The following is a 16,926-nucleotide window of genomic DNA, read 5'->3' on the forward strand; positions in this document are numbered from 1 at the left end:
ACAAACTTTTTTTTCCAAAAAAAACCATAGCCCCCCCCCCCCCAGAAAATCAAATGGTTGCTGCCTTATTATGGAATCATCATATAAAATTTTAGGGTTTATTACAGGAAATAAAGGGATGAACAATCAAACATGTTTTACCCCGCCAATTCTTTATATGTGTTTGTCGCTGGTTGCTGTCTGTCATATTCATTTTTCGTCCTAATCAGGCCATTTGTTTTCTCAATTGAATTGTTTCACATTTCGGCATGTCTGGGCCTTCTGTAGCTGTCTATGGTATAGGTTTGTTCGTCTTTGAAGACCGTAACATTAGTTTGTTTTAAAGCTGTTTCGTCCACGTCTTTTGAACTCTAGTGTATGTTTGTTCAATTGGCTATCATGTCGCATCATCCTTTTCCCACATATGTTTGCGAGTATGTAATCTACGATAACAGGCTTGGAAAGAACATTGTAGTATTATTCAATAAATATTGTCAAAAGCTTCTTTTGTTCAAGGTAATCAGGAAATCTGTAGTTTCAATAAAGAAAAAAAAACGCATGCTCAAACGAAATAAAATCGTAACTTCTTACTGGCATGAAAGGAAAAATACTATTTTCACTTATCTCGTTGCATGTCTACTAATTCCAGATAAATTTTTACACATGTCATACATCCGTAATAACCTTTAAAGACAGGTAACGTCTGTCAAATTACAAAGCGTCTTATTGATTCAGTTTGTATAATTCTTTTTATCTCAGCTTACAAAATGGCCAACTTTCCACAATCATATAACACTAGGTGATGCTAATTCTCCCTATTAGGAAAATCGGATTATGGCAGATTAAAATTCAGGTGTTTCTTTCAGTTCGTAGTTATTCGGCTAATCTTTGATCGAAAAAAAGTTCTCAATTACCTTTAATGTATTTTTTGTTTTATGCAAGATTCGAGGTATGCTTTTCTTATGGTTTTAACACACATGCATGTTTTTAAGATTCAGAAATAAGATTAAAGGTCAATAAAACAATCAAATATGCATATATACACCAATCTAAACAGATTTATGCAAAGACTTTTTAATATATGATATATACAATTAGATAGTTAAGGCTTTTTGCAGAGTAAAAAGCTAATGAAATAAGATACTGGTTCCCCTTATAAAATCTGAAGCAGTTTTTGGCACGCCAAGTAGCAATTTCTGAATAAAAATATGAGAAATCTCACTGCACAGTATCAGAAAATAAAAAAAAATAATAATTAAAACTCTATTTATCATACGGTGTCTTAAATTTGCATACAAAAGGAATTTTAAATGACAAAACATTGCCTTTTCTTAAAAAAAAAGATCGCAATTGAAAACATCTCTGCTCTTGGATTTTGTTTCGGTAATAATTTTCAGTTTCGTCTATTTTCAAAATGCTGCAGATTTATTGCACCTAGTGCAGTTTATCTGTTCTTGGTCTTTATTGTTTTGGAGTTTTATTATTCCCTATATTTACAAAATGCTGTCAATAGATTCGAAGTGAAATAAGAAAAGTCCCAGAGGGTACCAATTTCATGAAATAAATGGGAAATGATCAAATCACAAACAATTTCTGTTGGTTTCCATCATTGCAGTCTGTTTGACTTTTGAAACGAGGTAAACTTTGAATATAGAAGAGTCTGGTTGTGTATTTCAAACTTAAGAATAATGGGCAAAACGTGCAGAATATATATAAAGACCCAGTAAAAACAAAGAATAAAGACTTATGGGTGGGAGAAATATAATAAAATATGATAAAATAATATAATATAATAATAATGCATGAAACTAGTAAGTATGTTACTAAATAAAAATGTATTACTGGTAAGAAATAAAAATTAACTCCAAAAATCATTTAAAATATATGACTTGACCAAATTATTTTGTTTTATCACTATGCCACGTGAAATGAAAAAGAAATAATGGTAAACAAAAATATTACGACCTTCTATACTGTGTCAAACTTAAAAGAAGGAATTCAAACAAAACTGGCAAAAGTGCAAAATTTGTAGAGAAAAAAATATTTCTCGTAAATAATCCGCCGGGATACACTAAATTCATTCAACGATTTAGTTGATATAAAATCAAGGTATCAACAGAGTTCGAAATCTTTTTACATCTGATGGTACCATAGGAAAACTGCTGGTCCTGACACTACTATTTCTATTAAAAAATATCAAAATTGTGTCAATCCTTTGCAAATTTTGGTGGTCAAATCCTTCGGACCACAGTATATCAACTGATATTATTTGAACAAAATAATCTGTTAAAACAGACAGAGAGAGAGAGAGAGAGTATCTACAAAACCTGGATCAGTGAATCATGATTGTATTATTTTCAGTATTGTTTTTTTTTCTGTGACGTTCAAACTCGTGCTCATTGTATCTTTTGTATTGTTAAAAGTTCAAATAAAACTCCAAATTTATCGGACGTGAATGTAGTAATTTAAAGGCTTTATTTATTGGGATTCAGAACGAACTTTAAAATTATTAATACGGCTTCTATTTGATCATTGAAAACTACGTCAAATGTAGAAGACCGTAAGGTGTATTTGTTCCAAGAGGGTCATGCCCGGATCTTCTTGGGAAAGTGGATGTCAATAGTACGTTTTATTTTTATTGACGTAAGCATGGGGTTTCACAAACATCCGGGACGCTGCTTTTCTTTACATTTTAATTTTCATAGTTGACGTGAGTGAGGGGTTTCACGATAAACATCGCAGACTCTGCTGTTGTTCAAATAAACTTTAAGTTCATCATTAGCATTTGGATAACACTTTCTCGTCATATAGTTCCTAAAAGCCGAGGATTTACATAGTCATTTCGTGGCCTTTTGTAGCTGACTATATATGTGGTATGGGATTTACTCATGGTTGAAGGCCGTACAGGTGGCCTAACGTTATTAATTTCTGTGTCATTTAGTTTCTTGTAGTCAGAGAGTTGTCTCATTGGTGATCATACCACATCTTCTTATTATATATTATGTTTACTTTATAAATCCTTGCTAGAATTTAAACTTGACAATGTTTATGATTGTACTAATTACGCGAGGGGGATCGATTTTAAATTTCCATTTAAAGTTATTCCCCAATTCAAATTAAAAGCAGTTATGTCTATCAGAGGACAATTTATGAAACAAAATGATGGCAAACAATAACACACTGTTGAACTGAAAAAGAAACTGTGAAGTATTTCGACAATCATTAAAATTATCATAATAATCTGTACTCTGCATCTGTATTTTAAAAAAGAAGTTGTGGTATGATTTCCAATGCGACAACTCTCCACAAGAGATCCGGTAATTAGCTAACACGATTCATTCCATTTCGCATACTACATGGAACAAGCCTTATTGTTCTATATGGTTGTCCTGTCGTTTGTTGATGTAGTTCATAAGTGTTTCTCGTTTCTGGTTTTTTTTATTGATAAGAGCGTTGTTTTTCCTGTTTTAATGGTTTTACACTAGCCATTTTAAGAACCCTTTATAGCTTGCTGTTTGGTGTGAGCCAAGGCTCCGTGTTGAAGACCGTACTTTGACCTATAATGGTTTACTTTCACAAAGTGATTAGGATGGAGAGACTGAGTTGGCACATGGTACTCATGCCACATCTTCCTAGATCCATTATATTCGTTATGAGAGATTCTGAACAGAACAATTTTACAGATTTTTAAGATGTATATATAGACGGACTGTTGATACATAATGTTATATGAAGAAGTTCTTGGCTATTATGGACTGAGAATTTCATAATAACAACATTTTAATATTATTTTCAAACTTGCTTCTGCGTCAGTCTTGCTGATTTTTTTTTTTAATTCTTCGCAATTAATTTTCTATTTGTCTTCAAGTTATTTTTTGTATGCTTAAAACACCAAATGATAGTCTAGCGAGTGTTTAACTAGGAAGGATTATTGTTGACTATCGTCAAGTTTATGTCAGTAAACTGAACATGTCTGGCCTGTTCTGTCACGGTGGTTCTGTTATATGACTGTGACCTTTGTTATCTTTGTACAGGATTAATCATATAATATTCAGGATTGAATCTCAAACGTTGGACTATTTGAAAAGATTTTATCATCATGAAATGTAGATTTATAAGCCTTCTTGACCGGATAATTTATTTTTATAGGGAAACAGCTCTTTAAATATTAAATATTATGTGAAAATAAAATTTAAAAAATCTAATTTGTTTGCTTATATTTTTATATTTCTATATTTTATTATTTAATTTTCCTTTTCTTATATATTTTCTTTGTTGGTTTTTTATAACGTTTTTTATCATCTTCACAGTCGGAAACCAGGTTGAAATAGAACAAAAGAATCGAAGCTCTCTATTAGAGAAGGCGATAAATGTTTACTGTATTGTTTACTTTAGTGACAAATTTTTAAAAAGTTAATAGAAACAAACAAAACTGCAATTTTCTTCTCAATTACGAGGTGTTTTATTTTAAAAACACCATTTGCATAAGTTTTCAATTTATCTAGTACATAGTTAAGCAGAACAATTATATATCAAGTCGACGACATGGGTATCTTTCAAGTTGGATGACAAAAATGCATAACCTCCGATTTTTTTGAAAAAATTACCATGGACGGAAAAGATATCAATCTATTAGTTCAGTAATTTTCGTGTCTGCCCTTCCATTATGTGACTGAAGAAAAAATTCCAAAACATAGGTAACAATTGTATCGAAAAGAGAAAATCGAGTGCACCTTTTTATGTTAGGGCGTGTTTGAGTTGAGTATTTTGTCTTGATATCGTTCAAAGTAAGAATATTTCATACATCGTCTCGCTTCAGATTCTATCATTTTTATATATAAAAGCTATATGTTGACTTTATAACACAAAAAAATAACAGTACTAAAAGATGAAATATATGGGTCAAGTGAAATACCTATCTAATGAGTCACAAAAACAGGGAAAGTGTGTTCGAATAGCTATTTTTTTACTGAAAGTACTTGACGACAGTCTTACAAGTTGGATGATGAAAATGCATATCTTCGAAAAATTCTAATTTTTTTGTGTGTGATAACTAGGGTTTATAGTCTTCAACCACTAAAAAAATCTAGTCTGCCCTTCCACGAAATATTTAATTAGATTTTTTTTAAATGTTTATGATTTTTCGAAAATTCCACCTAACAACCGATCAGACAATAGTTTTAAGTTGAATCAATGCAGACAATATCATTAACTGATGCTCATTAGCTAGTTGATACATTTGTCTTTTAAAATATAACTGACATATAAGGATCGTATTGGTGCAATGTGGATAAATTTATCGGTTTCCAAGAGCAAAATTGGTAGCGCGTCATCGCTACAATGGCTTCCATTTTTACGATTGTGAAAATGAACTGGCGTAATGGGGAGATAATTTTGACGAAGTAGGATCCTGACTGTTCAATATCGCTAAATATACTGACTGTCAGTATTTCAAGGAGTATGTCAACTCCATTGACCACTTGAAATGTATATCATATGCGTACATGATAGCATGACATATACAATTTATATATTATGGCCAATCTATTGGTTAAAAGTTTACAAATTAATGTCTTCTTTTATATTCATTTCCAGCCCACAAACTTACAGTCGATGATTGAAGACAATTTACTAGATATACATTTATCTTTAAAACTCCGACAAAAAAACGATCAATAATAAGAGCTTTGGAAACAAAAAAAGGCGTAGTAATTAATTCCACTTAAATGAAATAGTTCGTCTAGCTTGTCAATTATCCTTCCGGAATAAATTTAGGTCGTTTACTGTAACCATAAAATGTCCGGTTTAAGTAATTTGTCAATGTTGTGTGTTTGCTGGACGTGTTGGCGCGTGTCTTACGATGATTTTAGTTTAATGATTGATGGAATCCGTAGAATAACTTACAAATGTTGACATGCATGTTTGTTTATTGAAAAACATCACATCTGTCATGTAATTTAACAGAATACACAAACTTTAAATAGCACAACTTTTAAGTTTACAGAATGTTAACAATGTCTTGTGTTGGATTTCATATGGATTGTTCTTTGAGAATATTCGATGTCTACAAAACATGTTATTAATATGAAATTAAGGTATCAGCAAAAGACACTTTAGATAAATAAAATATTATATTTACAATAACGTGTGTTAGCGTGCCATTTTTATTTTTTAGCTTAACTGAAAACACTTCACCTCTATAAACATGAACATTGCAGTATAAATTTATTGTTTACACATATGCAATATTGTGTCTACATTCAATGATTCAGTTGTTGGCCATATATTTCAAATCGTTTGAAATATTAGTACATTTGTACGTTTTAAAATGTATACCGCTTTTAGATTAAATATAGAGGTATCGCAACCAACAAAACAAGACCGATTGTGTCAATATTCGACCGTTCGCGTTAGGTTTTTATTTCCTTGCATGAACTATTTGCCACTGGAGTTCTTTAATAGTCACCTTATACACAAAAACATTGACAAACATATATGAGATTTGTTTCATAGGACAATCATATACGTATTCAAAAGTTGTGTGTACACAAGCAATAAGCTCTTTAAAGTACTGATATTCCCAATGACTTGAAAATACTGAACCTTACATTTCTTTCAAAAACTACTACATCTGCTGCAATATTATAAAAAAAAAATTGCATACATGTAGCAAGGCATTTTGTTCAATAGAGAAGAACCTTCCTGTACACAAACTCCCTGCCGTTCCAGCTTCAATCAACTTCTTACTCTACACAAATGGAAACGCTTACTTTACGGGGTTTCCCTTGTACAATGCTCATAATAAATCTGTGCTCAATTTATAAACACAAGATGTGAAACAATGGTCTGCCACTTTGAAATGTTATTTTTCCACGCCGCAAAAGAACACCACGTGTAGGTACTAATGTTTCATAAAAGATCGAACCTGAAATTATTTTATGAAATTAGGGTTAAGTCAGTTATTGTTCAGTTATTGACTGAGAGTTCAAGAACTTGATATCGAGTAAGATTCTTTATCTACCCGTCATATAATCGTAAGATACTTATGGTCTTAGCGTAAGATGAGAATGATACAAAACCGACAATAAAAAATACGGGAAAAGATGTATATCTATAGCAAATGAGAAAAGTGTGTGAACTATAGTTTGAGTGTTAATTTATGTCTGCAAAATGAAATGAATTTTAATAATTTTGCATTAATATCTTTAATACGTTTATCATATCATTCAAATTACAGTACAGATAATTTTGAAAGTTTTAAAGTGCTTACTTAACTAGTTCGTGAATTGATATAAAATCTAGGATGTCGGATACAGCCAATGATACTACTAGAACTTACAAAGATTCGCGTAACAGTAACAGACACAGTGTTAGAAATTTTTTTGGAAGTTTATTTTTTTTAATCAATCTATGACGGGATAATTTAGTTGTTATAATTTTCGGCAGAGACATTGTATTATATGTCTCTGTTTTCGGTAAACATTATTTTCTTTGTCTTTGGAAGTGTTGAAGTCTGAAACGTTTTACTAGGATCCAAGTAGTATACAATACATCCATTGTTAAACATATAAATACTAAACAATCCAGAAACTAATATCCCAATACGACGGAAAGTTGATTGTACAACATCATAGACGATTATTTTTTACTTATTCTAAATATATGTAAAAAGGGAAACTTAAAGGATATATAGTACAGAAGCATACCATAGATGAGTGATAAAAATTGACTTGAGTCTTTTTAGTAGATATTCCATTAATTAATTATAGTAAGTTGATGTTTTTCCCGCCGGTAATGTTCTCGTCCATTCGTCATTTACACTTCTCTCAAATGAGTTGACTTCGTTAATATGATTAGCTGCCTCGTCTTGACGCAGTCTGAATAATTTATGTGCACTTCAATGTTTTAAATTACCACGGAATACGCGTTTGAAAAAAAAACATTACGTCAAACGTCTAAGTGATAAAGAACATGTAAAATATGGATAAAAGTATGATTTCAGTTTCTACTAGTTTTCGTAAACGGTAAATGAAGTGGAAAAAATTGAAACTCGTCAATTGCTAATAGTGATTTCATATTGTATGTAATTTTTCCACCATGTAATATTTTTGCTAGATATCAAAGCCTATGCATTGTTTGCTTTTCTTAATGTGTCGTGATTAATGAGAAAAACAAACAATAGGAAATGAAGTTATGATGTGGAGCGAAAAGATGTCTCAAATAGTTTTGATTGAGTTGAATCTAATAATCAGTCTCAATTATACACCCTGCAATCACTTGCAATTCAGATGATAATTAACCAATAAAATGTTGGACATGTTCATATTTTTTCAATTGTTGCATGCAGGCATATTAAATTCTTTTTGAACAATTTTCGTTTTATCAAAGATTGGTTATGCTAATGTGTCATAATTGTCTTGTTTGCTCATACTTTCGCAATACCGAAAAGATTTATTGTAGAATAGATGCTCTTGATATGAAACCAGAAATTGAATGCATAAAGATGAAACAGGCATACTTGAAAGCCAAGGGTTTGTACAGCGACGAAAACTAACAAAAACTGTAGATATTCTTGAAGACTTCAAACTTCATAGTCCCAATAAACTGTTTTAATAATATGTAAATGTTAAAGTTGATTGGAACAAGCTGTTTAAAATACATATTTGCTCCTTTTATAAAAGTTGAAAATAGTCACAGGTTTCAAAAGTATCCATATAAATAAAACATGGGGAAAATATAGAGTATTGGTCTGGTTTTTATTTAATTCTGCCAAACTCCTTGCTAATTCCTATATCATGGCTCTGTGACGACATTTGACCTTGACTTAGCCATATTACCTTAACATGAACACTGATCATTTCTACAATAATTCTTTTATTAGTTTGCATGCAGATAATCTCTACTGGGATTTATGTATCCCCAGGATTCGTGCCTCATGTTTCTTACTTTATTTAAAATTGTATTAAATAGAAGTGCAAATTCTGTTTTATGTAAGAAATTTTTGTAATAAATTTATATACAGTCAATATAATAATAAGATATTGTTTTTAAAATGCTTGCAAACCCTCAGTATTTCAAATTGCAATTCTGCTAAACTCTTCTGACGTTTGCACAATGATAATTCTGTCCCATTTTGCGGACACTCTTATAGTATTTACAGAGCAAGAACCTGTAATTCCGTGAGAAAACGATTACATACATTTAATCAAAAGTTATCAGACTGTTGATGGTAAAAAAGGGCTTCCGTAGTAAATATTATACAACTAAGTGTGCGATATATATCATTTGCAGTCAAAGTCAGACAAGTCGTCGAGAGAAAGTCATTAAACTTGCAGAAAGATTTTATAACTAGATTTATAACTACAAATTAACCAAAACAAATGGAGGATGAAACTGGTGACCTTTAGGACCAATTAACAACCGTTGTTGACCTTCAGAGCCGATTTGTCACCCTCATTACCAACTTGAAATTTTAACAACTAGCCGAACTTTTAACATCTATAAAATTATCAACATTTACTCATATATATATATATTATGAGATGGTATAATTGCCATGAGACAACTCTCCACCAGAGACAAAGTTAACAACTACACATCACCATACGGCCTACAACAATGAGCAAAACTCATACCGCAAAGGAAGCTTTCCGTACTGCCAGATACGTGACGTTTGCATATTAAAACCAAATAATCTTCATCATTTATTTATTTGGGATAAGAATATTGTGGCCTATATATATTTTAGTTGTCTTGATTGGGCGATTCACTATAACTGCCTTGGCTTTTCCTTGAAGAAATCTTTAATTTATTTTTTTATATTTTTAGGCGATTTGGAACGAAATGCGCAGGATGCGAAAAGGGCATACCACCAACAGAAGTGGTGCGCCGAGCGCAGGATAACGTTTACCATTTGGAATGTTTTGCTTGTTTAATGTGTGGTAGACAGTTGAATACTGGAGACGAATTCTATCTGATGGAGGATAGAAAACTGGTTTGTAAAACAGATTATGAATCAGCAAAAGCTAGAGGTAGGTTTGAACAAAAACCAGTTACTTATCGGGAAACTTAATAAAAAAAATCCACTGTCCTGTATGATATATTATAATTAAACTTTTAAGTATAGCTTACTTTTCACATAGATTATTTGTCAAATTTACAAACAGATTCCGGTGTAAAAAATGCCGTTTCTATGGTGTGATGTTATGCTATTGTTTCAGAAAAAGGGAGAAGGTTTGGATTCATTAAAACGTTTAATCCCGCTGCAAATGTTTGCACCTGTCTTAAGTCAGGAATCTGATGTACAGTAGTTGTCGTTTGTTTATGTAATTTATACGTGTTTCTCATTTCTCGTTTTTTTTTATATATAGATTATTAGACCGTTGGTTTTCCCGTTTGAATGGTTTTACACTAGCCATTTTATGAACCCTTTATAGCTTGCTGTTTGGTGTGAGCCAAGGCTCCGTGTTGAAGACGGTACTTTGACCTATGATGGTTTACTTTTTTTTAAATTGTTATTTGGATGGAGAGTTGTCTCATTGGCACTCACACCACATCTTCCTATATCCGTTGACACTTTTTCGACACAGCTCTTCCGATCTTAGCTCTAATATCCTTGATTGTACTTCAGAGATGTAACTTCATAACCAATACGAGAAGATATGGTCATTTACAATACCCAGATAAAACCTGTTTAAAATTCCATAGCAGAAAAACAAAACAATATTGTACGTCAGACATTTTTATTCTGTTTCTTGAAGATCTAGGCAGCAGTTGCATATCAAGTTCTAGTGTAATCGACTTCTATAAAAGATTTTTCTTTTATGAAACTGAAATTCTAAATTTAAAAGAATGCTATGTATTAATTAGTTTCTTATTTGAATTGTTAATTTTATTTTACATGTCACAGTTTCTTTTTTCAAACCAAAAGAGAGATTTTAAGCAATTCTTTTAATTTCATGAGGATGATTTTTTTTTTAATTGAATTTGATAAAATCATGTTAATAAATATAAAGCAAAGCAACTTTCAGTACTAATAATTATTACTAAGCAACTTTGCTAATTTGTATTCAGTTATGGTGGTGGTTGTTTCAATAAAATGACAGTTGGGTATCTTCTTTGTTCCTTTAATAACATAATAAAAAGTCAATAAAGCTTAGAAAAAGAATCTATCTGGAATTTTAGGATTCTGCATTGTTGTTTTAAGGTTTTACAAAATTCTCTTAAATCAATTTTCTTTTGAATAATGCGTTTTTTTAAGGTTTCGGAAACTCTATAAGTTTCATATTTCCCGGATGTCGTGATGCCGTCAATCGGGCGATACTGCTATTACACTGTCGTAAAATATAACTTGTTCAAGCTACAATATTTTAAACCCATAATCTATCTTGCCTAAATTGCTATATGGTTTGAATAATATTCCTTCTGAGACGACCATTTAGCCCATGGGAATAGAAAAATACGGTAAATTCTCTATAAACTGATTTTAATACCTTGCAGGTAGCTTCAGGTAGCATATTTCATCTCAGTTTTAGATACTTTATCTTTTTGCGACACCTGCGATCCTCGCTGATCGATCACTGTTATTACTTAATCCTTGAAAGGTAGTGTGTTTATTTCCATAATCAAACTGCAATTAGATACACTTTGTCACTCAAAATGACACACTTGAATTAAAAATGATGATTTTCATTGCCCTCTGGGAGGATCCAGCGCAGTCGATGAAAGAATTAATAGCGACATTAAAAGATAGTTTTCAAATAAAAAATGTATCTTTTTTAATTCTAAAAATTGACATTGCTTTGGTTTTACTGATTTCGGGTTATAAAAAAAGTGTTTTTTTTTCTTTTGAGAGTATATTAACTCGCTATCTAAATATGCTATTATCAGCTTTATAGAAAATCGTGTACATGAAAATGTATAGTTTCATTTTATACAGCCATATGTTATCTTTTTATTTGAAAATAAAAGATTTATTTATGAAAATTATTCAGTCATGCCCTCCGAAAGAAAACATATTTTTTTCAAAACAACTGTTTGCACTGATTAATTTTTCTGCTTCGTACTTTTTTTTGCCTTTCAACTTTTTTGATTCGAGGTTAACTGATGAGTTTTTATTGAAGACGGACTTTTATTTGAAATGAGAAATTTGAAGAATGGATATAGGAAATACATTTCGATATACGCAGCAAAATAAATTGGAAGAACTCATCTTAAAATCACGTGACATATTAAAACTGTCTGGGACGATAAAAGCAATCGTAACTGTTGAAACTTGCAAGGCGTACACAAATATAAAACTACTATCTTTGATGAGTGTTTTGTACCCTGTCTACAGTTTCAACCTTTTCTCTAATTTTTGTGCTATTTTCACATTTCCTGACATGTGTAAGAAAAATATTTCTCCTCACTAGAGAAAAATCTGTTCTCGTCAAATGATTGGTTGAAATTTTCTTATTGTGACGTCATGAAAAAGGCGACCATGCCTGATGACGTCACATCAACAGTACACAACTTTCCTCAAATCTTTGAAAAGGAAGGATAAAACAAATCATAAGAAAAACAGATTCCACCACTGTAACTTGTGTATTACGATATTTCTCCACTCGAGACACTTTTAAAAATAACAGATTTTTCACTAGTGAGGAGAAATATTTTTCTCACACCGGTCAGGAAATGTGAAAATAGCACAAACATTTAAAAAAATAACTTGTAAGGCGTATAAAATTATAAACCCAATGTCTTTGGATGAGTTTTTTTGTACTCTGTCTACAGTTTCAACATTTTTATCTTATTACCAGAGTATGATTTAGATGCTGCAAACAAAAGACCAAGAACAACAATAAATGCAAAGCAACTTGAAGCATTAAAAAGAGCATACAACGAAAGCCCAAAGCCAGCAAGACATGTTAGAGAACAATTAAGTTCAGAAACTAGTCTTGATATGAGGGTTGTTCAAGTATGGTTTCAAAACAGACGAGCGAAAGAAAAGCGTCTAAAAAAGGATGCAGGACGGAAAAGATGGAGTCCTTATTTCCGACAACTTAAGCGCAACGGTGATCCAGACAGCTCAAATAGTGCTGACGATCGATCAGATGATGGTCTTCTGGATTGTCCATACAGTAAGGTTTTAAATTAATCATATCAACTGAAGTCAGACGTTGAGGTAGCAACGAAACGACACAAATAATCAATTGTATACAATTGTAGGAACATGCAGATTGTTCTAAGCATACACTCAACGGTGTCAAATGGCAAATTCTGTGTTACATATGAAGCGGTCTACTCAACAAACAATTAAACGTGAATGTTGACTTTTATGGATAACTAGATTTAATCTAGTTCATAAAATAAAGCAAATACTCAAAGCTCATCATCAGAAATACTAGCTGCGATGAGCCCGAACATGTTGATTTAAAAAAAAAGTCATCAACAGATGAGACCAAATACTCAAAACTTTATGATCAATAAACGATAAGACGATAACTGCAAAACACGTTTAAGAAACAATTTTTACCAAAGGATTGCTGACTTGTACGAAAAGACAAACATTTTACACCAACATAAATGCCTAAATTGTTGACTTAACTATTATTGTACTTATATATATAATTTGTTCGACTATCATATTTCATATTTCAGTTGATGATGACCTTGACGATCTCGATGATGTTGACAACAGTCGTTTGTCTGGTGATATGTTTAGTTCTGGACAACCCTTAGACAGGGAACCAAACATGGGACAGGTACCAGTAGTACCACCCGGAACTCCTCCAATGGATTCATGGTCTCATTTTTCAAATATTCCGCCCAACTCTTCTGGGTTTATAGGTCGACAGTCTCCAAACATTCCTATGACCAATCACCCTGGCTCACACTTAATGTCTATTGAAAATATGACCATACTTGGAGGAGGTCCTCGGATGATGGCCGCTGATATCAACGATAATAACAATTCATTTTCGGATTATCCGCCACATACACAAAGTCATCATGTGGAAGTGTATTAATATTGTAAATTCAAATGGAAGAATGACGTCTAGTGTAGTGCCATTGATGGGCGGTTTCAGGTGGAGTCAACTTATTGTATAGATCATGGTGTATATATATTAATTCAATTAATATAAACAATATTCTTCACCTTATAAATTTATGAGACATCTTTTATATAAAATACTTTAAACTGGAACAATTGATGATTTTATTGATTCTTATTTTTAATCATACTTGTGACTTTGGAAATGTGCAATATTCTTGTTATTTGGATATTATGTTATACTAAGTTTAATATTTTATAAATGTGCAATATTTCTTTTATGTAATTTCATGCTGTTTTACCATTTTATTTATTTGTCCTAAAAGATTATGAAAGTTTAGTTCTTTTTTATTGGCATGAGCGCCATACATGGCAGTTATTCTTGCTGTAAATGTGTACCCATGATTATTTACTGCGACTGTTACAACTGGATCCCTGTGAAACTTACGGAGTTGACGGGTTATACTGGTGACAAGTTAACAGCAATATGTGGTATACGATACAGCGGATATACTTCGATGTTTTACTTGTTGTTTATTTATTTATTTGCTAATAGACTGAACATATGTTTAAATTTGTAAATTTATAAGATTCTTTCGATCATATATAGAGAAATAAGAAACAAAACTCCTTTGCCATAAACATTCCTGAAGTTGTTAATTGAATGAAGGAAGCAGTAACTGTTCTTTGAAAAAAGAAGAAATACACGGCAACTGAAAGTTAGATTATTTTTTTCGTCAAAACTACATTCAAGCTGTTAAAACAGTGACAGCGACTAATATTTATGATCTTACGAAAAGAAATCATATCGACTATTTTCTTATGTGAAGAAGTTGATGAAAATAAATTTTCCGCAAAGTGCAACTGATTTAAAAAAAAATGAAGGTATCAAGTTCCACTTATAGATGTAATTTTGTTCTATATATTTTCTGAATGCCGTGCGTCTGGTGACGGGATCATGTTCTATTTATCAATTGAGATTTTTCTATCCTACTTTCAATTCGACGACTCGTATTTTCAGACAGCATACCAATCATATATTTTTTTATAAGTACATGAATATTTTTACTAGGACTCAAATTGGTGTGATAGTCCTTCATTCAATTTTTTGTTTTCTTATTTTGTTTTATTCATTTTTATCTTTACTTAATATAATTCCAGCTCATTGTATGTATTTCGAGGTATTTTATTTATTGAACCACATTTTATATGTTTATTTTTATGTCTACCTATGTTGAATTTTGTATACAATTGTTTTTCAGTTTATGTAATTTATTTATATGTGCTCTTGAAAATTTTCAAAATAAATAAAGTTTTAAGTATAACACCTGTATGTAAAACTTGTTCTTAACACGGATTTGTAGGATAAGAATGATTGGACATTCTTTGACAGTTTGCATACTGAAATATGATGACGGTATGCCGAGATTTTACGAGATTTATCGTGATACATCTCGTATATCGTGTTATCTTATTCCATTGTGTGTGTAATTATCGTTTACATTGTACCCCTATTTTAACATTTTTCCTATTCTGTCTGCTTGTTTTGTTTATACATCATTGTCAATCTAATAGAATTCGAAGCGACTGTCATTACAAGTGAGAGGTTTAGCTAGCTATAAAACCAGATTTAGTCTACCATTTTCTACATAAGAAAATGTCTGTACCAAGTTAGGAATATGACTGTTATTACCAATTCATTTGATGTGTTTTAGATTTTAATCTTGTCATTTGAATATTTTTGGGATTCTACTTTTTACCGGAGAGTCGTGCCAACCATTTGTTTGAAAATTCGTTTCTGTTATGTATATCTATAAAAATAGAATTGTTTTTAATCATGTCATTAAAATTACGAGATGTGTGGTATAATTGCTGGTGAGATATGATATATACTAGTATTCTTCGAGAGACTAAAGGATGGGATTGAAAGCAATGAACAGATCCTATACCACATTGACAGCTGCTACAGAATGTGAAACTAGGCAAAGTGATGCCCCGCACTCCACTCTGAAGTTACTGTATGACTTTGTTTAAGATAATATTGGATCTGGGAGACACAATTGCTACCCCCGCAAGATGCAAAGTGTTATTTAAAATAAACAATATTGAGCATGGTACATATATATATGTACAAACAGTCAGCAAAGTGAAAACTTCCTAGGATGCAAACTATAGAAAGGGTTATGCAGAATAACAATATACTCATAATGGGAAGGACGGACTGGGGTAAAACCATATCCACCAATTTTAGTTGCGGGGCATAAAAATACAAGAAAGAAACTCAACAGCATAAACACCATCGACTTTTCTTTGATAAGCTTACATAATATATGTCTCATAATTAAAGATAAAGTTCGGACCGGCTTAAAAATACATGGGTTTTACAAAATATCATGCCAATTCTAAGAAATTGTTGATTTCAAACCGATGTTTTAATAACAGAAACTGAAAAATGTGCATCTATTCATTTTACTCTTCAAGCTTGACCCGAGTATTTGTTAAATCAGCAACGTCATTGACTAAATAAATGTTTCGTGTGAGTCTTATAATTGAAGATTCAAAATTAGAATTGCAAATAGAAATATTCTTTACTTATGCTTAGCCACTAACATAAGTTTTTTTCTTCTTAAATTTAAAACATCAGTTTGCACACTACATATAGTTACAGGAAGAGGTAACGCATGCAGATGTAGTAATTCTAAGAATTCAATAAAAACATGCAAAAATATCAAAATTCTGGGAGTTTGCAGAATATGTCAAGCCAACAACACAAAACATCAAAAGATATCTCGAGGTCAGTATAGTACGATCTTTAACATTACACAGGTGTCTGTACAATAAGTGTGTACACTATGCCGAGCTCTCTAGCACACAGTTGAAGAGGGAATAAATACATTCAGCAGAGACTATAC

The 16,926-nt window shown here is 31.6% G+C and overlaps 1 protein-coding gene across 3 annotated transcripts in view; it reads left to right on the forward strand.

Annotated features, from left to right (window-relative positions):
• Positions 1 to 14,554, forward strand: part of LOC143063766 (LIM/homeobox protein Lhx3-like) — a 47,605-nt gene extending 33,051 nt beyond the window's left edge. For all 3 annotated transcript variants that reach the window (XM_076236129.1, XM_076236127.1, XM_076236128.1), the window contains exons 3-5: positions 9,808 to 10,010; positions 12,780 to 13,100; positions 13,621 to 14,554. In XM_076236129.1, coding sequence (XP_076092244.1) covers positions 9,808 to 10,010; positions 12,780 to 13,100; positions 13,621 to 13,988 — 892 coding nt within the window. In that variant the 3' untranslated portion in view covers positions 13,989 to 14,554. The remainder of the gene's footprint in view (positions 1 to 9,807; positions 10,011 to 12,779; positions 13,101 to 13,620) is intronic.
• The last annotated feature ends 2,372 nt before the right edge of the window (positions 14,555 to 16,926 follow it).

The sequence above is a fragment of the Mytilus galloprovincialis genome, chromosome 2 (assembly GCF_965363235.1).
Source record: "Mytilus galloprovincialis chromosome 2, xbMytGall1.hap1.1, whole genome shotgun sequence".
Taxonomy (NCBI): Eukaryota; Metazoa; Mollusca; class Bivalvia; order Mytilida; family Mytilidae; genus Mytilus; species Mytilus galloprovincialis.